Source organism: Mustela putorius, unplaced genomic scaffold (genome assembly GCF_011764305.1).
Source record: "Mustela putorius furo isolate JIRA1106 unplaced genomic scaffold, ASM1176430v1.1 tig00003845_pilon_pilon_pilon, whole genome shotgun sequence".
NCBI classification, from domain to species: Eukaryota; Metazoa; Chordata; class Mammalia; order Carnivora; family Mustelidae; genus Mustela; species Mustela putorius.
Window position 1 is genome coordinate 30,507,252 of NW_025421998.1, and position 21,863 is coordinate 30,529,114.

Sequence of the window (21,863 nt, forward strand, 5' to 3'; positions counted from 1 at the left end):
AACAAATAAAGTGGCCGTTTAATAAAAATTAATACAATTTAGGTGGTCATACACCACCTTGTTAAATGCTCTTGTGGTAAAGTTGCTCTACTAAGTAATGTCCCTACCTATAGCCAAAGCACTATGAGCTCCCATTTACCTACCACTGACACACAAACCTCTTCCAGGATTTCAGAGAATCATGGCAGTATAGTTATCTCTATCAATTATTGTACATTGATTAAATTCTTCAATTATGAAGAACTTTTTAAAAACGAAGAGAAACCGTGAAGTCTGAATGCATTTTCTTAATATATCAGTATTTGGAAGCTTGGGCACTATATGATTTCCCAAAGTTTAGTTCATAAGAATAAGAATACCACTGAGGTCAGTGATCTGGTCTTTCTTGTTTCTGTACATACCTCATTCCTTTCAATTCACCACGTTGGATATTGTAATGGCCTTGTGATATGACAATACAGAACTTTCAGAGCCCCGCTGATATATAATCATTTTAGAAGAGTCAAATCTCTTAACAGATCAATATATATTCAGGAAACAGACTCAATATTCAACCCTAGATTCCTAGTCCTGGAGTAAATACAGATTGCATTTGCCTGGAGTAAATACAGATTGCATTTGCCTACATACTTAGTTGTCTCACAAGAAACTGAAAAAGAAACATCAGGGCAAGAAGACACAACATTGTCATGAAAAGAAAAATACAGGCAGAGAGAAAACCTGACCTCTCAGCTCTGCTCCCATTTACTTGAATAACCCAGAGCCTCCATTTTTCTCTATTTTGTAACAAATAGGTCTAATCCAATCACCTCTAATGTTCTATCATCTATTAGCAGAATAATGATCATTCCTGTTCCCTTTCTTAAAGGTCTTTCCTTTAACTCCTTCATAGGAGCAGTTTCTTATCTTTCTGAGAAAAACTATTGGATGTAACAACAATTAGGTCTAACATTTTCACAACAAAAGAGATCCTTCAGTTCTTACATGGTCACTCCAATGAGGTTACTTACTTCTGATTCTTTTTCCAGAAGTAGCAAGTTAGAGCCACCAGCAAAACCGCGGTGAATGCTCCCACACCTGCTCCCACTTTCAGCCAGAAGTCAACTGTTTCGCAGGTTGACAACTTTTTCTCAGGCAAAGAAACTCCTTTAATGCACCATTTAGGTTCATTCCATACATACAAGGTTTCCTTTAAAAACACACATACACATAGATGACATGTGAAATGAGATTCAGAAGGAGAAGGGTTCTGCCCCTTATTCATAGTACACATAGAGGATTTCTCCGCATGCGTCTAATAGAAGAAGCTCCAGAAAGAGAAGAAAGAGATAGAGAAGAGAATGAAAAAGGAAATAATGAACAAAACACAACAAAACCAAGTAAAAACATGAATTGCCAGATCACGAGCTTGGTCCATCTGAGGAGGTTGAATAAAAAGGTATGTCTGGACGTACCATTTGAGCTTGTTTGCTTAAATTTCTTATGATCCCTGACTTTTTTTTTTTAAGATTTTATTTATTTATTTGACAGAGAGAGTGAGAGAGCACAAGCAGGGGGAGCAGTGGGGAGAAAAAGAGGTAGAAGCAGACTCTCTGCCAAGCAGGGAGCCTGAGGGGGCTCAATCCCAGGACCTTTAGGATCATGACCAAAGCCAAAGGCAGACACCCAACCATCTGAGCCACTCAGGTGCCCGATTCCTGACTTCTTAGTCATGTTTGTAATTGAAAGCTTAGGTTGTTTAATATAGTTAAGGGGAACAGGTATCACCCACCCATGCTGTAGGTCCATTTCCCCCACCAAGTGTCTCCCCTGAGAAGAAGAGGAAACTCTGGGCCCAGGACAGGCAGGCACACCATGATGAGCAGGCTTGGGTAAGAGGTAGGGGGGCAGGCGCACAGACCGCACCCTTATTTTCCCCACATTATTCTGGATCATCACTGCCCACAGTAGGTCCTTATTTTTATCCTCCTAAACCAGATGATTCAGTGTTGTTAGAACAACGTTTTTCCAAACTGCAAGTTGCAACTAACTAGGGAATAATAAAATCAATATACTGAATATTAATGATTTTTTAAAGATTTTATTTATTTATTTGACGGAGAGAGAGAGAGCTCACAAGTAGGCAGAAAGGCAGGCAGAGAGGTGGAGGGAGGGAAGCAGGCTCCCCACTGAGCAGAGAGCCCAGGACCCTGAGATCATGACCTGAGCTGAAGGCAGAGGTTTAACCCACTGAGCCACCCAGGTGTCCCAATATTAATGATTTTTTTTCAGATAAATAGATCAAATAACACTAAATAGAAACAAAAATTAAAGGACTGGTGGCACCTGGGTGGCTCAGTGGGTTGGGACCTCTGCCTTTGGCACGGGTCGTGGTCCCGAAGTCCTGGGATCGAGCCCCACGTCGGTTGCTCGACAGGGAACCTGCTTCCCCCCCTCTCTCTCTGCCTGCCTCTCTGACTATTTGTGATCTCTGTCTGTCAAATAAATAAATAAAATTTTTAAAAATTAAAAAATAATTAAAGGAAGATGCATGTTTTTATAGTTCAACAAATATAATGACCAGTAGTAATTTTGGGGATGATTATATCCAGGGACATTAAAGGACATGGAAGACTCAATTTTTTTATCATTGTATCTAATTAAATTTTCTGGTGTCTGATGGTCACTTTAATAATATCCTAACAGGGGTTGCCTGTGTGGCTCAAGTCAGTTAAGCGTCTGCTTTGGCTCTGGTTATGATCCTGGGGTCCTGGGATTGAGTCCCGCGTTGGGCTACTTGATCAGCAGGGAGCCTGCTTCTCCCTCTCCCTCTGCCTGCCTCTCCCCCTGCTTGTGCTTGCTCTCTTTCTGTCATATAAATAAATAAAATCTTTAAAATAATAATAATAATAATATCCTAACAAAAGGATAACACCCTAATGTGTAATTTTACTGTACAAGCACACATATTTCTGCAATTAAACATGAAGTACAGGAGAATAGTATTTACTTTAAGAAAAACTTTCAACCAAGTTTTGGATAAGAATTCTCAGGTTTTTTAGAAAAGTCATTAGTAATAGAATTTTTTTTTACTGCATGACAACTCTAACATTTTCATTAAATTTAATGTAAAAAACACTTTTAAAATGGGTCACATTATTTTTATAAGAATGAGATGAGAAATGAGGGGCATGTTCAAATGCAAATGCTACATCTCGAAGTGTAAACAAGGACAACAGAGAGAAAAACATTAACTCTAGTCATGTGAAGCGCATTCGAACAAAAAAAGACCCTGCAGGGACGCCTGGGTGGCTCAGTCTGTTAAGCGTCTGTCTGTCTTCAGCTCAAGTCCTGATCCCAGATTCCTGGGATCGAGCCCAGCACCCTCCTCCGCAGGAAGCCTGCTTCTCCCTCTCCCAGTTCCCCTGCTTGTGTTCCCTCTCTTGCTGTTTCTCCCTCTTTCAAGTAAATAAATGAAATCTTAAAAAAAAAAAAAAGACTGTGTAATACATTATATAGTTTTATCAAATGTGCAACAGCAGTGAAAATGGCAAAGCTCTAATGTCTAATGACAGTCATAAACAAAATGTTAAAACTTTGGATTAAAAAGATACTTGTAAACCCAGAGTACTTAACTTTTCCATAAGCTCCCAAGTTGTTCAGGGGGGGAAAAAAAGAGCAAGCTATTGGCCAAATTTCTCAGTCATTCCCTAATTATTAATTATAATGCCTTATCCCTTCATCCAGTGGCGTGTCATTGGCAAAGGAGAAAATGGCTGACTCCGCAGCTGCAAACTGTCTTCTTCCAGCATGCTGGGATATTTGGCAAACAGGGTGAGATAAAGTTGATGATAAACTTAAAAATATCCCTCTCAGTGATAACACAGTATCTCTTCAAATCTGCACGACTGGGTGACATTTAGAAGTAATGCTTACTACACACACTGAGAACCTGGTATAGATTTCTAAGATCCAAGTTGATAAGAACACTGTCCCCACAAGTTGTGCCACTCTCTTAGTTTACAAACCTCTCTGTGGAGGGCTTGTTGTAATGTGTAAACTTAACTTCATACACACCTGGATTAGATACATTTACAGAATTGGGAAAATATACTCTTAGTCAAGACAGAGAGAAAACCTGTAAAGTATGGAGCAGGAAACACAGGGAAATTGTTAAAAAAATTAACTAATACACATTACCGATATTTTGCCATCACTGTATTTTTCTCTCCCATGAGGCTTCAGGCATCCAAAAAAATCTACCCTTGCTCCTGAACCTACTGCAGTCCCCCCTTATCTGCAGTTTGATTTTCTGTGGGCTCAGGTAGGAAGCACATGATCGTCCTGATTTATCATCAGAAAGTCCACAGCAGCCTCATGCTCTGTCACATGCCTACGTTACTGCCCTCACTGGATCTCATCGCAGAGCGTTTCACCATCTCACGCCATCACAAGGCTGAGCTCAGGACAAGAAGGTATTTTGAGAGAAAGAGCACATTCACGTAACTTTTATTACTGTATATTGTTATAATTGTTCTCTTTTATTATCAGTTATTTTTCTCTTACTGTGCCTGATTTAGACACTAAACTTCATCCTAGGTACGTGTGTACGTACGTAAAAGGAAAAACAAAGTATACATAGTGCTCGGGACTATCCGTGGTTTCAGGCATTCATTCACTGGGTGTCTTGGCACATATCCCCCAGGGGAAAAAGGGGGAGAGTCTACTGTAATGGAAAACAGTGAAAGCTGTCATTTGTGCAACATAAAACTCACTAAAGAGCAGACTTTTGGGGGCACTGGGTGCCCAGTGGGTTAAAGCCTCTGCCTTCAGCTCAAGTCATGATCCCAGGGTCTTGGGATCGAGCCCCACATCCGGCTCCCTGCTGGGCAGAGAGCCTGCTTCGCCCCCACTCTCTGCCTGCTTCTCCGTCTACCTGTGATCTTTGTCAAATAATTAAATATAAATCTTTTAAAAATAAATAAATAAATAAAAATTTAAAAAGAGCAGACTTTTTGAAATCTTTTATTCGGAGGCTGGACATAAACACCCACTTACTGGGTCATACCGATTTGTTTTGCTGTTGTGACTGAGCACACTAAGCAAGGTACATAAGCTTCGGAATAACATTTCTATTTTTCTAACTGAAGCCTGATCTCATTTGGCAAATATTTTCAAAATCCATATCTAAGTATAACAGAAATGTTGACTTACCTATTTCTCAAGGTAAATTTAGAACTATAGGAGGGAAATTATGTATTTCAATATGACAAACACAGCAAAGTGTTCCTAAAGATATCTTGAAGGCAAAAGCAAATATTTAAAAAGAATCACCTTCTAACTATCTGTTCCAAACATTCTTAAAACATGCTGAACAGAATTTTGGCAATAAAGAGAGTAGGAATTAAATTAAAGAGATTATTGCAACCTCATGGTCTTAACGTTCTCATCATTGCTTTCCAGAAGAGAAATGGTGAATATTAGAGAATGTTTACATAAAACGTCACCTGACTTTTCAAAGCCCTTGAGTTAAGGTGATGGTCAAAGAAGGGAATGCATTCGTTTCTCATTTATTCCTTAAAAAATGAGAAGGCTATCATCATTTTAGAGAAATGTCCACTGTGAGACATAAAATGTGTATCATTAGTATTATGAGGACTAAAAAGAAACAATTTTTTGGTAAGCCAAGATTTTTCATCCTTGATCCACTAAGAATGTTAACAAGAAACTGGCTCACCTGTGCACAAGATGCACACTTGATGAATGAAATAAAACATGCCTGATTTTTCTTTACTTGTTGTAGATTGCGAACCTTTCCTGATTTATATTCAATGATTTCATGACAACACATTTTATATTACCTTTATGCTTAGACTTTATCATCAAATACAAAAATAAGTATTGTTCCAAGAAATTTCACTTCAGTTTTAGGCATATTGCTATGTGTCTGAGTTGGAGTCTGTGTATTAGCTTTGCTGTGCAATGTATTTCTTACTATAGGTTCAATGAGATTAAAGTTTGAAAAATCCTTATGTTAAGTTTGAAAAGTCCCTATGTAGAGAATGGCTCTCTGTGTTTTTCCCCCAGAGGTAAAGGCTACTGCTAATACTCTGAATGCAGGAGATGAGGTAGGGCATTCTGACTTCTTGTACTCCTGCCCTCTGACCTTCCAATAACATGCTCCTCCAGACTTTCCTGGAAAGAACAGCACTCCCTCTCTGATCCCTTCTTGCCACCAGCCTTCCAGCACGCTTCCCGCTCCAGGAGACCTGAACATCAGGCCTACTTCAACTTTACCCCAGTTTTCCGAAATCCCATCAGAATCCGATTCTCTGATGCCAATTCCCCACTAAGGTTACCACCACTAGCAGTGATTTATTATCATTTGTAGTTTTTTTTCTTGTCATTTCAATAGAATTCAGAGAGGTTCAAATAGGAAGACATCTTGAAGGAAGAAAAGTTTGTGTTTTTCACACGGCACTCCTCAAAGCTTGTACAGTGACCTAAACACTCTCAGACACTACTCCCAGAAGTGCAAAAGGAAACATCAAAGCATGTTAGTAATATGTATCAAGAACTTTAGAGGCGCCTGGGTGGCTCAGTGGGTTAAAGCCTCTGCCTTCGGCTCAGGTCATGATCCCAGGGTCCTGGGATCGAGCCCTGCACTGGGCTCTCTGCTCAGCAGGGCGCCTGCTTCCTCCTCTGTCTCTGCCTGCCTCTGCCTACTTGTGATCTCTGTCAAATAAATAAAAATCTTAAAAAAAAATCTTAAAAATGTCTATCTCCTTAGTGCCAATGAATCTTTTTCTCGTAATAAAATCTAAGGAAACCACCACATTCCCAACAGGGATGTTCATTACAGTTGTTTACAGAAAGACTTCTCAAATTTTCTCTCAAATGTCCAACAGGGGACTTATTAAATCCCAAAATATATATAATAGAGTATCTTTCAGTAACTAAAAATCATGTTTTTGAAAAAAATTAATGACAAGAGAAATACATGCAGTGTAACCACTGATGGTGGTAATCTTATTGGTGGTAACAAAACTTGATTTTAAATGCATACTAATGAGACATTAATTTAACTATAAGCTTTAGCCATAGTTTTAAACCTGAGTTTCTGTGATTTAAGTGACACCAGACTCATCAATTTCTCTTCAATCACACAGCTCTGCTTAGATGGATTTGTCCCTTACCTGCACTCCTCTCTTACAGGCTCCCTCAATCTCATGGAAGTCATGCTCTGTGCACAGAGGGCAAGCTTCAGTACTCTCCCACAGAAAATAGAATGAGCATCCATCACAGGTGCCTGCTGGGCACTTGCTGAAATAAAAAAATGAAGTGACAGTTCTTATAACACATTCAGTCAAGTCCAAGCAACATTTAAGTGCTCACTGCATACTGGAAAGCAATGTGTGGGTGCTGAGAAAACCAACAAACAATAAAATGAAAGAAAATAAAGCCACAACTTCATACCTACTAGGATGGCTAGAACAAAAAGACAGATGATAACTAGAGTTGCAAACATGTTAAGAAATTAGAAACTTCAGGGACGCCTGGGTGGCTCAGTTGGTTAAGCGGCTGCCTTCGGCTCAGGTCATGATCCCAGCGTCCTGGGATCGAGTCCCACATCGGGCTCCTTGCTTGGCAGGGAGCCTGCTTCTCCCTCTGCCTCTGCCTGCCACTCTGTCTGCCTGTGCTTGTTCTCGCTTCTCTCTCTATGACAAATAAATAAAATAAAATCTTAAAAAAAAAAAAAGAAATTAGAAACTTCATACATTGCTAATGGGAATGGAAAAAGGTGCAGCTGATTTGCAACAAGCTGGTAGTTCCTCAGATCATCAAAATGAGTTACCATGTGATCCAGTAATTCCACCTCTAGATAAAAATCCAAGAGAAATAAAAACATATGTCCACACACAAACTTGTACATGAATGTCCATATGAGCATTAGTCATGAGAGTCAAAAGGTAGAGACAACTCCAAGGTCCATGAGCAGATGAACAGACAAACACTATGTGCTATAACCATGCAGTGGAATATTACTAGGTCATAAAAAGGAACGCAGAACTGATCCATACCCCAATTTGGATGAAAATACACTAAGTAGAAGAAGCCAATCTTCTACTAATACATAAAATATAAATCTTCTACTAATATAGAGACTCTTCTTCTAATATATAGAATATAGACTCTATACATTGAATGATGTTATTGGGCTGCCTGGTGTCTCAGTCATTCAAGTGTGTGCCTTCAGCTCAGGTCATGATCTCAGGATCCTGGGATCGAACTCCCTACTGAGCTGGGAACCTGTGTCTCCCTCTCCCTCTGCTTGCCATTCCCCCTACTTGTGCTCTCTTTTTCTCTGTCAAATAAATAAAATCTTTTAAAAAAAATAAATGATGCTATTTTTATGAAAGTTCAAAATAAGATAATTAGTGGTTGCTTGGGGCTTGGAAAAGAGCTAAGGTGATAGCTGAAGTGTATAAGGTTTCCTTTTAAGGTGAAGAAGAGCTCTCAAAATTGACTGTGCTGATGGCTGTACCTATCTATGAATATGCTAATAACCAGTGGCTTTTCTGTTTTAAGTGAGCAAAGTGTATAGCATGAGAATCATATCCCTATAAAGTTATTTTTTAAAGATTTAAAGGACAGATAGAGATAATGACAAAAAAATAAAAAGAGCTCTGGGAAGACCTCTTGACAGAAGGGGTGCCTAGAACAAATATCAAATATTCAGTAAGATTTAGCCAGAAGAGAAAAGAAGAAAGCAAGGGGATGCCTGCTGAGGGATAAAGTGGTAGATGAATTGTAAGGGAAGTACAAGCTGGTCATTATCATAACAGCTTCAGGAGCAGGGTAGTGAGTGGGCGCTAGGCATAAAGGCAGGAACCAGGTAGGAGAAGGGAGGTGTCATTTCTTTTTAAGGTGACGTACTTAGTGGGCGCCTCGGAGGCTCAATGGGTTAAAGTCTCTGCCTTCAGCTCAAGTCATGATCTCAGGGTCCTGGGATTGAGCCCCGCATTGCATTGGGCTCTCTGCTCAGCGGGGAGCTTGCTTCCCCTTCTCTCCCTGCCTGCCTCTCTGCCTACTTGTAATCTCTATCTGCCAAATAAATAAACAAAATCTTTAAAAAAAAAAAAAGGTGACGTACTTAGGCAATGGCCCCAAGAACAGAATAATGAACAGGATCAAGGTCTAGAGGGTGAGGGCAGCAGGGGCGTGGGAGGTGATTGTTGAAAACAAAATTGCCTAAAGTATAAAAACAAACAAAACAACTATCAGGTCCACACATATCTCAGTGGTGCAAATGACTGTGCAAAACTGGGTTTCTTCAGTCTGACAATGACGTCTTTCAAGAGGTAGTGACCATCACCACTTGGTGATCACAGATGGGGCTTACACAAAGGTGCAAGATGGCAGAGACCCAACCACCAGGTGGGGCTTGAATAGAGACCTTTTGAAACTGCTCTGTGGTACGTGGGTCTATTATGTCAACTTGCTTCTTTTCATTTTAGATAAACACAGCATGGCTCAAAAATGAAACCACTATTACTGTGTACAGAATCCTTATTCATTGAAGCAAGAAGTTATGTGGAGAGGTTCTGGTAGGAATGGCTGTTTTGTTCATGACTTTGTTAAAGCTAGGGGAATTGTGTTCCATTCATATGTCTAGTATACTTCCCTTAAGCTGTGTACATACACGGCACTGCCCTGGAAACCTTCACACCTGGGCTGCTGCCAAGTACAGGTGTCCTAACACATGTGGGGCAAAAAGACAGGCACACAATAAAAGGGAGAACCCCATCACACCCCTTCTTAACTTTTAACTTTAGATGACTTTGTGATGATATGCAGTCTAAAGCTGAAATTTTCGGTCTAGCAAAAAAGTAAAATTTCATACTCTTAGTATATATTCTAAGGTCATCCTACAATATGAACACTGAAACAAAAATCTGCCTGCCTAAAAATTGTCTACATTTTTATAGGATTATCCTTCCAAATGTCGAAATGCCTAGAGTACGCTATAAACTAAGTATTCATGCACGGGATGCAAAGCTCTGTGTAATGTACTGAGAAACAGAGGTCCAGTACTTTTGAGCTGAGAACAGTGATAAGTGGGAACTCTTGGGGAAAATAGCTTAACTGTTACCTCCCTTGATTTCTGTTTGTAAAAGCCAGTAAAGTATTTTCAGACCAAGAAACAAAAAGGTACTTTTTTTAAAAGGTAAGTACAATAGATGAAAATCAAGCCACTTAAAAAAATTATCACTATTTCCACCTTCCACATCAGGAACACCAACTCGAAACTGCACTTTTGAAAAAAAAAATTGAGCAAACAAATTTTGAAAAAGCTTTTCAAGGGGCCCCTGGGTGGCTCAGTGGGTTAAAGCTTCTGCCTTCGGCTCAGGTCATGATCCCAGGGTCCTGGGCTCTCTGCTCAGCGGGGAGCCTGCTTCCCACCCCCCTCTCTTCCTGCCTGCCATTCTGTCTACTTGTGATCTCTGTGAAATAAATAAATAAAATCTTAAAAAAGAGAGAGAGAGAGAGAAAGAAAAGTTCTTCAAGAACACAATTATTTGTACAGCAATGAATTGAAATTTTGAAGGTAATTAACTTTTTGACCATTTAGCATAAATTACCCAATATACTTTCCTGCTGAAGTCTCTCTTTCCCAAATTATTTTATCTTTCCAACACAGGCACATTTTCAAGGGCAGCGAGGGCTGTTTATCTTGGGAAAATAAAAGAGTAAGCCCAGTAAAGTTGGAGGGGGGAAAAAAAAAAAACCTCAACAAATAAAGAAAAAGGGGAAAATTAATTAAAGTTGCAAAAACCTCTGGAGAGAAAACTCGGGTTACAATTCTGGCTGGACTTGCAAGTGATTTTGTGTTTTTTTCCACCAGTGACTTAGCCCCCCCACCACCACTGTTTCATATTTGTAATTTAGCGGAAGTGACGTCTGTTTCACTGCCTTCTTAGGGTGTTTATAAAGGACAAAATAAGAGAACAATTTGGGAAAGTTTCAAGTACTGCAAAATATAAAAGACTATTAACAATGCACATCACTTTCTCAAGAACTGGTAGAACTACAGAAACCAGGGGAAAAAATCAAGACATTGATGTAACTTACAGAGCTGCCAGTAAATGTCAAAATACTACAATGATTCACTGCCTTTCCCTGGGAGGATTTACTTTTTAAAATCTGCTCTTAGGTTGAAAGTAGTTTAGTTTAGAATCAATTCTTTAATTCTTTCAACCCAACGAATCAGTTAAAATGTGGAACATCCAAATTTGATTCTTTGTTATAAACCCAAGTTTCACAGTTTGAATCAGGCCTTCCCTATGAAGTGACAAGGGTGTAGGAAGCAGACCTCGTTTCAATAGTGCTTACATGGAAAACGAAAATAGAAAAAAAAAATGCAAGAGAAAAAAACACAAAAAGATTTTCTTCTACTAAGAATAAAAAAGCGTGTAATAAGGTAACAAACAAATGTTTTATCGCCAAATATGTGAAACTCTTTTCCCTTTGACGACCTGGGTCACCATCATCTCCATCCTCCCCACACTGGCTTTTCAAAGGTGTCACTAACTGAGCTTCTCTTTTTAAATTTTTGGTCTACAAGATCACCATAGAAACCAGCAAGTAAGTGTCTGAAGAGCAGTACGTGAATCACTGACAGTCAGAGCACAGAAGACTAGAATTCCACAGGATGACCCCTGTAGGGTCACACCCCTGTCACCATAGGCCGTGAATTCTAGGTACAGAAACCACCATCGACAAGGAAAACCAGGTGCACCATAATATGGTTTTACTCTTAAATAAGGAAGACTTTCCAGTTTCCTTATTTTGTTTCTGGGCTTGCCTTTCCCATCAGGATAGCACTGGTAACGTGAAAATTCTGATCAATTTTTTTTTAAGTAACTTCTTTTAAAGTTAAGTAAGTTCTATTTTGGATTCTAAAATGGGATACAGGGGCGCCTGGGTGGCTCAGTGGATTAAGCCGCTGCCTTCGGCTCAGGTCGTGATCTCGGGATCCTGGGATCGAGTCCCGCATGGGGCTCTCTGCTCGGCAGGGGGCCTGCTTCCCTTCCTCTCTCTCTGCCTGCCTCTCTGCCTACTTGTGATCTCTCTCTATCAAATGAATAAATAAAGTCTTTAAAAAAATTAAAAAAAATAAAATAAAATGGGATACATATTCTGGGGGGAGAAGTGGACAGAGTTACGAGTTTTTAAGTGTCCTCCTTTATATGAATCATCTTACCTAAGGCAGGATCTCCTTGGTTCATACTAAAAATTCATGGACAATAATCTTATTTTCTTATGAACTACTACAACCCTATACCTAATCAATTGTAAATTGTTGGGATAGTTGATAAAACAATGTAACCTTGTTTTTGCCTAAACCTTATTCAAATAAGTTACATTGTCAGTATGGTTCTGACCCTTCTGGAGTTGGTCTCAAGAGACTGGGGGGGGGGGGGAGTCCATAGTTTAAGTGCCTCAAACTTTCTCATTGGGTGTCAGAGCGCGGTTGTTACTCAGCTTCTTTCGTGCAAGGCTTTTCTGGGTTTCGGGGTTTCCCAATCTTGGAGTTCAGAGACTGGTATCCTCTGGCATGGGTGATGCTCTCTGACCAGCTGCTGGTAGCCCCTTGGCTTTGGCTTCTGAGAAGTTCAGCCTTTCTCAGGTGAGAACGCCAGTGGACTGAGAGCCTTCCTGTGTGGGATCCATAAAATGGCTTTGGATCTTGCTACAATTTTGCCCTGAGGCTGAAGAGTATCAACCACTTATGACTGAGTTTGAACATAAGATTTCTGATCCATACCTCTTTGATCCAGGGATCTAAAATTCTTTCTTTTTTTTTAAGATTTTATTTATTTATTTGACAGAGAGAAACCACAAGTAGATGGAGAGGCAGGCAGAGAGAGAGAGAGGGAAGCAGGCCCCCTGCTGAGCAGAGAGCCCGATGCGGGACTCGATCCCAGGACCCTGAGGTCATGACCTGAGCCGAAGGCAGCGGCTTAACCCACTGAGCCACCCAGATGCCCAGGGATCTAAAATTCTACCAGTCTCCTGCAAAAACCTCCCTTCTTGCAGATTCTCCCCTAGGTTAATTACCAAAAGCCAGAACCTGATCAAGATCTATACAAACTACATTAGTTAACACTCTCCAGACCCTCTTATCTACAGATCTGCAAAACCTGTCAGAGTTTTATCATCCTTATTTCAAAATGGATCCTTATCTTTTTGACTGTTTTGTAATCTTTTTATGTCATGTCCTATGATTACTCATTAGTGCTTGAACTGTATAACTTAAACAATTCTGTATTCAAATTTTTCCATTTCTTGATCATAATGGGTTTTTACTTATGCTCATAGAGCTTTTATATGCCTCCTCACTTTTCCCTGTTCTAAGAACATACTTGGCTTTTATCTTTTAAATTCCACTGCCTTTTAAATTTAACTTGTACCAATTTAGATATCTATTATCTGTCCATAAGTGGTTCAGAGGAAAAAAGAAAACAAGGAACCCACTTAACCAATCATTATCCTTTGCCTCTTAACCCCTTAAAATGGATAGACTTTTTGGCTGCAAGAGACCTCTCCCAAAGACCAAAGAAAACACGAGTGTCCTGCAAGTCCGATAATTTTGACAGAGCATACTCTAAATCAGAGCCTGTGGAATAAAGCTCTGGCATGTTCCGCCTGTGAACGCTATCATGACAGACCTCTGAAGCATCCTTTTTGTGAGATACAACGTTCTCAGAAGCTAAACTCTCCCCCCCCCCCTTTTAATGAGCAGTAGCCCCTCTCCATTTGGCCCAGAACCACTCACTAGCTGGACTCTCTGAGCCCAAGGCTACCCTTATGATAAAGATGAATTTGGATTCTGAAGGAGGTTTTGGCAAAAACAGTTTTAGACTGATTCATAAACTCTCCAAGCAGTTAAATATAGTTACATAAATTGAGACAGAGAAAGAGAGGATGATGATTTTCCTCTAAATCATATCATTACTAAAGACCACCTCGTTGGAGGAAGAATGACTCATGTTAAACAAAGCACCAATAACTTGCAGACCAATTGAATTATCCCCGGATAAATGTGATATTTGCCTCTGGGCTTAGTGTGCTTCTTTGTAAATCTCTACCTGTGAGAAAGTGGAGGGAGAAAATGGCAAGATGAACACATGACGGGAAGGAAAGAATTATCGACACAGCCAGGACATCTTTCTGTCTTGACTGTGCCACCACAGCTGCATACCCAGGGTCCTCAGTGTTCCCTACTATGTCAAGCAAATGCATCTGATGCAGGTCTCTCATCAGAGTGAAGATGACCCATTTTGCCCACTTTCTAATAATGCTTTTTATAACCTTTCCACTCACAGAAATTTCTTACGCATTTGAAAGAATACTTAGGACACAATGTTCATTTAGTTCTAAATTTTTCCTATTGAAAGGTGAATCTTTGATTTTCCTAACAACTAGGATCATGACTGGAGGTCTGAAAAGTTTCTTAGGCAGAGGCTGGAGGGTGATCTATTTAGGGCTATCAGCACTCTACTCGGTTAGAAATTTGTTCGCTGGCTAAGATGAGAACTCCACCAGGAAATCCCCAAAAGTCCACTCACTCTGGTTCTCAGATTTCTTCCACCACAGATACCATACTGTTAAGTTTTTATCTAAAATGTCTCACACACACCCCCAGACACTTTGTGGAATTAGAAACCAACTGCATTTGCCAGACCAAACACAGACAGGATGTAGTTTTTCAACTGCAGGTTAGTAGGCGGCCCTGATAATTTGCTATTCCCTCTAAATTTCCTATGAGATACACAGGGAACACACACTGTCCCTTCCTCCTGCCCGCCCACGCTCTGTTAAGAACTTCTCATTTTCCCAAGACTAAAGGTTTTATGACATTTTCTCAGGTCACAAGCTTCGGAGCCCCAACCAACATCACTACTACTCAAGTCTCCTTTGCCGGCTTTGCCAAGATTGTTGGCCAAGACAGGAGAATTCCCGGGGGTGGCATCCCTTCCAAATTGCCAAAGTCTGCTTTCTGAGACTTTTTGGTCACAGCATATGAGATTTTTTTCAAGCCAAGTGCCTGGTTAGCACCTTCTTCCCTCTTCTGGAGATCTTAAAGCTCCCCACCCCCCTGTTCCCCCAAACTGCAAAGTAAATCCTCTTCAAAAGTAGCTGGAGAAACCTGGCTCTGTTAACATTTCCTCACTGTTAGTAGGAAATCTTTATTCAGCCCCAAAGCTAAGAAAACTCTAATTATTTCAGAACAAGCTGCTGTTTTCCATATGCTGATGCCAGGGCTCCCCCTTGTGCCTTCATGGGGAACTGATTCAAGTAAGAATAGAAGGTTAGCTCGTTAGGTTGTGGGGTTCCGGCTGTTCCCTAGAGCCCTGGTCCTCAAACCTCAATGTGCATCATAACTACATATAAATTTTTACCAAATATGGGTGAAGGACTACCCTGTAGACCAAGACATTTTAAATGAGCTTTTCAGAAAACTAAAACGCAGAGCAAAGTTTGAGGATTTACCTCAGAAAAAAGCAAGCCAAATCACCAAAATAGCAAAATGTGGATTAAGATCAGTAGTTCCAAAATTTTTATCTGCACAGAATTGTCTTGTGTTTCTTAAATAATATTTTAAAGTAATCTCTACCCCCAACATGGGGCTGGAACCCACAACCCTGAGATCAGGAGTCATATGCTCCACCAACTGAGCCAACCAGGCACCTAAGAATTGCCTTGTATTTTAAAAAACATTCCTATGCTCAACACTCAAGAGATTGTTTTGGTTTCAAAAAAGATCTAGAAATTGATTTTTAAAATAGACACCCCAAGGTATTCTGCCACAGAGTATCTTGAGAAACCCTGGCAAAGACAGCTAAATTCTGTGAAGAGAAAAAACTGCTAGAGGTCAAAGGAAAAACTTAACCTTTCCTCTTCTCACAAGGCAACAAAACCCCAAGTTTCTAAATGGTATCATTTAACAACATGAGACTTTTTTTTTTTACCTTAAAACATCAGAACCCACCTTGGAAGAGTGAGAGTGAAATACTTTCTTAAAGGACAGACCTGGGGGCACCTGGGTGGCTCAGTGGGTTAAGCCTCTGCCTTCAGCTCAGGTCATCATCTCAGGGTCCTGGGATCGAGCCCTGGGATCGAGCATTGGGCTCTCTGCTCACCAGGGAGCCTACTTCCTCCTCTCTCTCTGACTGCCTCTCTGCCTACTTATGATCTCTCTCTCTCTCTCTCTGTCAAATATATTTTAAAAATAAACAAAAAATGAAGGACAGACCTGACCTTCGGTCATATTATCTTCTTGGAAGCCATCAGAGAGACTTCCTGAGGCCAGACTCAGGGAGGCTAGTTGCTAAGTTCATAAACAAATGCAGCGTCTGAATTCAAAGCTCTATGGTGGGATCTTGGGGAATAATTAAAGCCACTCTAACCACACCTTCTCCTAAACAAAGCGTGGTTTACTGCCCTGACTCCAGCCTGGAAGCCGGCGCAGGGACCCTCTGCCACATGAGGCTCTTGGCATCAGACCCCCCTGTCTCTTTCACTTGACACCTGTTACCTTTCATTGTGTTCTCCTCTCATCATATACTTCTCTCACCTTGAAAAGGTGAAAAGAAAAATTAATTCCCAGATCCATCAGACAGAGAACACAGCTGGAGAGAAATGAATACTAGTGTACCTTTATGTCCCAAAGTAAACCCGCAATGTTGTTAGCACTGCTAAACCTTTTAAGATATCAAACAGTTGACCTAACACTTAGACCGCTGATTTCCAATCCTGTGGTGACATGAGCAGAAGAGCTTCAAATCTCTTATGGGTTATGGTGAAACTATCAAAAACAAAATTAAGTCAATCATTTTTAAATATACATTTTCACTAGCTTGATGGAGGAAAAACCTGCAAGTCAAACTGTGCTCCAAAGGTACCTTAATCCCACACAGAGATTAGAAATAATCTACATACGGAACAATAAATAAGTACAAAGAATGAAAATCAGCAGACATCTAAATGGCACTCACGCCATGAAAACAGTAGGTAAGCTGACAGCTCTGAGTCCATGAAATTGCTCGTTCCCTCCTAGAGTTCCCATCCAGGTGGACTGTATTAGTCAGACTGACAGTGTGGAGAGCTGTTCTCTCAATGCCAGTAAGTTAAATGAACTGTATTGTGTATTCTACAGAGGAGACCCTACCTCGGTCATTCTGCCGCCATTCATCAGAAAATGAAAGAGCTGGAAATGGAGCATATAAATTATCTACTGTGCCCCCCACCTTACAGAGAAAGAAGCTATGATTGGGAGGGTAGATTACTTCCGTCTAGACCACCCAGGTAGTTCGCTGATGAAATACTATCAGACAGGTTATGTGTAAAGCAGCTCTTAGGGAAATTAGGACTAACCACTATGAATTAATAGGAGGATACAAACACAATAATTATATAATTAGTTAAATAATTTTCAAGACAAGCAGACACTTGGGCAAACAGGAGGAGAACACAGCATTGAGGAGACGGGGAAGTACTGAGATTGGTGAAGACCTAGTCCTCTTAAGAGATGCTCAGCACATCCCCACAACGAAAACCTACATATTCTTCTGTTCTTCCTGCTTTGCATTCCTAGAGAATATGTCTTAAAATAATAGGATTCTGGAGAGTTTTGCTGCCTCACAATAAATACAAATATGAAATGACCACATAGAAGTAAGAATACCTGGGGACTGAAATCACTCCTGCTCCTGGTTTAGTAGGATTGCACCTCATTTTCACAGCAGTTGACCGGCCATTGACACAAGATGTTGTAGTTGTAGAAGACCTATAGCAGGGCAAATGGCATTTTACACAACAGACACAACACAGAACACCAAGACATAAATATCCTGTGTGTAACTGCTCCCACACTCTGTGCAACAATGAATAAGAAAAATGTGTCCAAGTTCACTAATTAAAAATTTTAATACAAATTGAGTTCATTTGCTTTCACTGCCTAGGAAAAATGGACTATTTTCTCAGGTAAAGTAATAAGCTATCATCAAAGTGTTTAGTCAAGTCACCATAATTATAATCAAAGTCATAATCACAAAAATTTTTCAAAGGGAAGAGAGGTTGTGTCTACTTTGGCTAATATTGAAATGTCTGAATTACAAATACTGCCTGGACAAGGAAGTAGAGTCTCTTTATTGCCCAATTTATAAGAAAAAAAAAAATATATATATATAAAGTATAGGTAAAATAGAGTATATACAAGAAATAGATATAAAGTAGAAATATAGAAAAAATATAATCAGAAAAAAGATATATATTATGCATATCAGAACTTATATAACATTTTCAAAATAGTTCATGCTTCTTGCTTTACACTAAGTCTTCTATTTAAGAACAAATCATTGAGTATCTATTAAGTATAATAAGCTACTATTCTAGGTACCAAGATACTCTTGATTAAAATAGTCAAGGGAAGCAGCATCTTCACTTACTTATAAAAGAAATGCACATCTGGTATTTGGCTAGAGGGAACTGGGAACATTTCTTCTTTTATACTAATATTTTGCAATGTCGTTTCAACAGTCACTCCTAGATGACAATAAAAAAGAAGGTATTAAGCAATATAGAAGAATGAGATTTATTTAGTCTCTGTGTATCTGAATAGAAACCAGCTTTACTCAGATACTGTCATTTGATAATTAATAAATATTGTATTAAATCTATGCATTCACAGTAAGATCAAGTACCATTCCAAACTCTAAGAAGAAAAAGAATCTACTCTATAGCTCTGTAATTTTGCTCAAATCATTTCACATCCCTGGGCCTTGTGTCCTAAATCTGTAAAATGCGTGAAATAATTGAGATGATCTCTAAAGCCCCCAGCTCTAACACTTCAACATCCTAACATTATTAAAATTCTCAGCTTCTAACGTAAGAGCTGGGCTGTTTTGCTAATACAGCTTTTCACTCAATATAGACACACCTGAGAAAACAAAAAATTTTGTACCCAATAACTTCCAGAAAGCAACTCCAAATTTTGTTTTATCTAAAAGTCAGGCATTTCTTCCATCCCTTGGAGACAAAATGACCACAGAGCCAAAATGCGAGCAGTAACCGCAACCTCTCCAGCTGACTCGGTAACTGACCACGGTGCTGAAAATTAAAGCTAAATTCCTCTGGAGTTGATAGCAATGGGTTCTCAACTCTGCTGTACATTAGAATCACAAGAAGCTTGTTAAATTGTTATACTGTTATATGTTATATCACCATCCCAGAGGTTCTAATGAACTTGATCCATAAAAATCACTAAGTGGTCATTCTTAAAACTTTCTTACGCCTTCTAGTCTACAAAGACAGGAAAGACAGATGGGGAATAAAGCTCCGCACATTCACCTTTACTAAGTGTCACCAACATACTTATGAAAACTGGAGGTGGATATTATGATTTAGGTTTATACAATATTTGTTTGATGTCCTTTTGTTGATAGTTTTGGTTTCTAATCTTATTCTGCTTTTAAGCTCCTGGAGAATTTGATGAAAAGCACAGACTCCCCAAAAAAATTTATGCATAAATTCAGGAGATGCTTGCATTCACTTAGATTGACCAATAGATCTCAACTTCAGGGGCTTTGGAACCATGTTACAAAGTGATGTTTTAGAATTACCTGCAGCCATCATCATCTATGGCAAATACCAACACAATGACAAGTTACCAGTACTGTAATTTTAGAATAACTGCATGCATACATACAGGAACCAAATGACGCTTACCTAAAAATGTATCTGCCAGAATGATGGACTGTGATGATAACGCTGCTCGGAAACCCTTACTTTCAGAAGGAATAATAGTTGACTGGCATACATAGGCTCCTACCAAATTCGTATAATCATCAGACCCCGCCACTATTTCCTTTACTGTGAAGTCTGTTATATTGTTGGTACAGAGAGCCATCTTCTTTCCCTAGGAAAATAAAGTCATAAAGAGAAACCTCTTTGTGTGTGTGTGTGTGTAAGAGTCAGTCCTTACATTAGATCTCCGAGAGCTCATGACCCTCGTAGAGCAGTGGCTCTCTCCTCACTGCAGACATTCTGCTTTAATTGGTATGGTGTGGGGCCCAGGCACTGGCATTTTTTTTTTAAAGCTCTTGAGGAATTCCAATGTTTAACCAGGGTTGAGTCATTTAAATTACAATGAATATAGAAATTCAAGACTGCACTGCTCTTCCAACTACAAGCATCATTTGTGCTGGATGAAAGCCATCTAACTTAAGGAACTAAAAGTCACCCATGAAACCATCAATTCAAAGGATAACAATGTGTTCAAAGAGACCAGATAACTCTTGGTGAAGGTTTTAATGTCAAAGAAAGAGACATGCTCTTCCTTCTCCTTTATTGGTCTGTTGTGGCAAAAAGGTAATATGAAGTCTGAAGAAGAAAGCCTGAAAGTCCTATTGAAGCAAAATTTAGGACACCATCTAAATTCTTAATAGTTGGTCACTGTGAGTGTCTTCATTCAGCTACTCACACTCAATGACGTGTAACTACTCAACTACAGAGGAAGGTGAAGGGAATACAGGAGTTTACTTTTTGAATCATTCACTCAGTTGGAATATGTAATCTATAAAAACTGGAAGACTGTTTAAATATACTATAGTCCCACTACAAACAACTATAGCTTTATAATTTCTATGTAGGACAGTATAAAGGGGAAAAGGAAGACGATTTTATTAGTCTTAGCTGTAGGGTGAGCACACATGGGCCCAAAGAAAGGAACGTCAACTTATCTTTCTTCATGCAGCTAGCAGTCCAAACTTTAAAAAAGTTTCTGCCTCCACTAAACCTTCTCACAACAATACAGGTACAATATATTGTTACTAAGCTTAAATTGTTGAAACTGAGAAGAGAAAAACAACGGAAAAGATCAGAAAGAAACTATTAAGGAAAGAAAGGCGAACACAGCAACAAAAGGAAAGGAATCAGAATAGAAAAGAAAAGAAGAGAAAGAGGACAGAAAAGAAGAGGGGAGAGAGGGAAGGCAAGACATAGGGACGTAGGGCATAGGGACAAAAAGAAATGTAATACGTAATGTAAAGAATCTCATTCACCCCTTCACTCAATATTTGGCAAAACATATTTAAAATGCATTTATTTATTGAATGAACTGAGTGACTAACCAGCTGAGTGTTTTAGATCACTCCTTGTGAAATCAGAACAGGACAAACACCACACCATGTAAAATTTATAGATCCCTTTGCCTGAAAACATCTGTGGTCATCAGATCTCTTTTTATTTTCTTTGCATAAAATCTGGCACAGCATCTCATAATGGAGATCATTATCTCTGGGGTTCCAGGGGCTGGGGAATAAGTGCTCTGATGGACGCAGAGGCAGACAAGGCTGGCCCTGCTGGAGAAAGCTGCCAACATGCTAAGAGGCAATGCAGGATTTAAGCAATCACAGCTCAGTTTCTGACATTTGGTTGTTAGTTTCCATAGAGATTTTATTGGCCATCCACACAGAAAATATCAACTCAATCAGAGCTGAAATACAGCTCCATCTCATTTTGACAGCCAGAACTCACCTCATGCCCACATAAACTAATATTGAAGAAGTGGAAATATTTGGTTCCTTTGGAGGTAAAGCTGGGTCCATTCATCAGTGAGCCCACGCTGCTGAGGTTGCTGAAGTCATAGTGCAAACTCTGATTTTCTTTATCGTGGTGGAAAAAGCAGTCACTATAGCAAACTGAGTGGTCCTTTGATTATAGATTAAGAAACAAAAAAAATATTTAGTAGAAAACAAAATATTAGCTGCTATGAAAAATGTGTTTAAAAACAGTTTTATGTTTAAAAATTGTTTCAT

The 21,863-nt window shown here is 39.5% G+C and overlaps 1 protein-coding gene across 1 annotated transcript in view; it reads right to left on the reverse strand.

The window, feature by feature from the left end:
* Positions 1–21,863, reverse strand: part of ELAPOR2 (endosome-lysosome associated apoptosis and autophagy regulator family member 2) — a 175,364-nt gene that overhangs the window by 13,932 nt on the left and 139,569 nt on the right. The window contains exons 15-20 of the mRNA XM_004739638.3: positions 21,583–21,756; positions 19,774–19,963; positions 18,495–18,591; positions 17,732–17,833; positions 7,176–7,302; positions 1,011–1,189 (exon numbers count right to left, since the gene is read on the reverse strand). Of these exons, the coding sequence (XP_004739695.3) occupies positions 1,011–1,189; positions 7,176–7,302; positions 17,732–17,833; positions 18,495–18,591; positions 19,774–19,963; positions 21,583–21,756 (869 nt within the window). The remainder of the gene's footprint in view (positions 1–1,010; positions 1,190–7,175; positions 7,303–17,731; positions 17,834–18,494; positions 18,592–19,773; positions 19,964–21,582; positions 21,757–21,863) is intronic.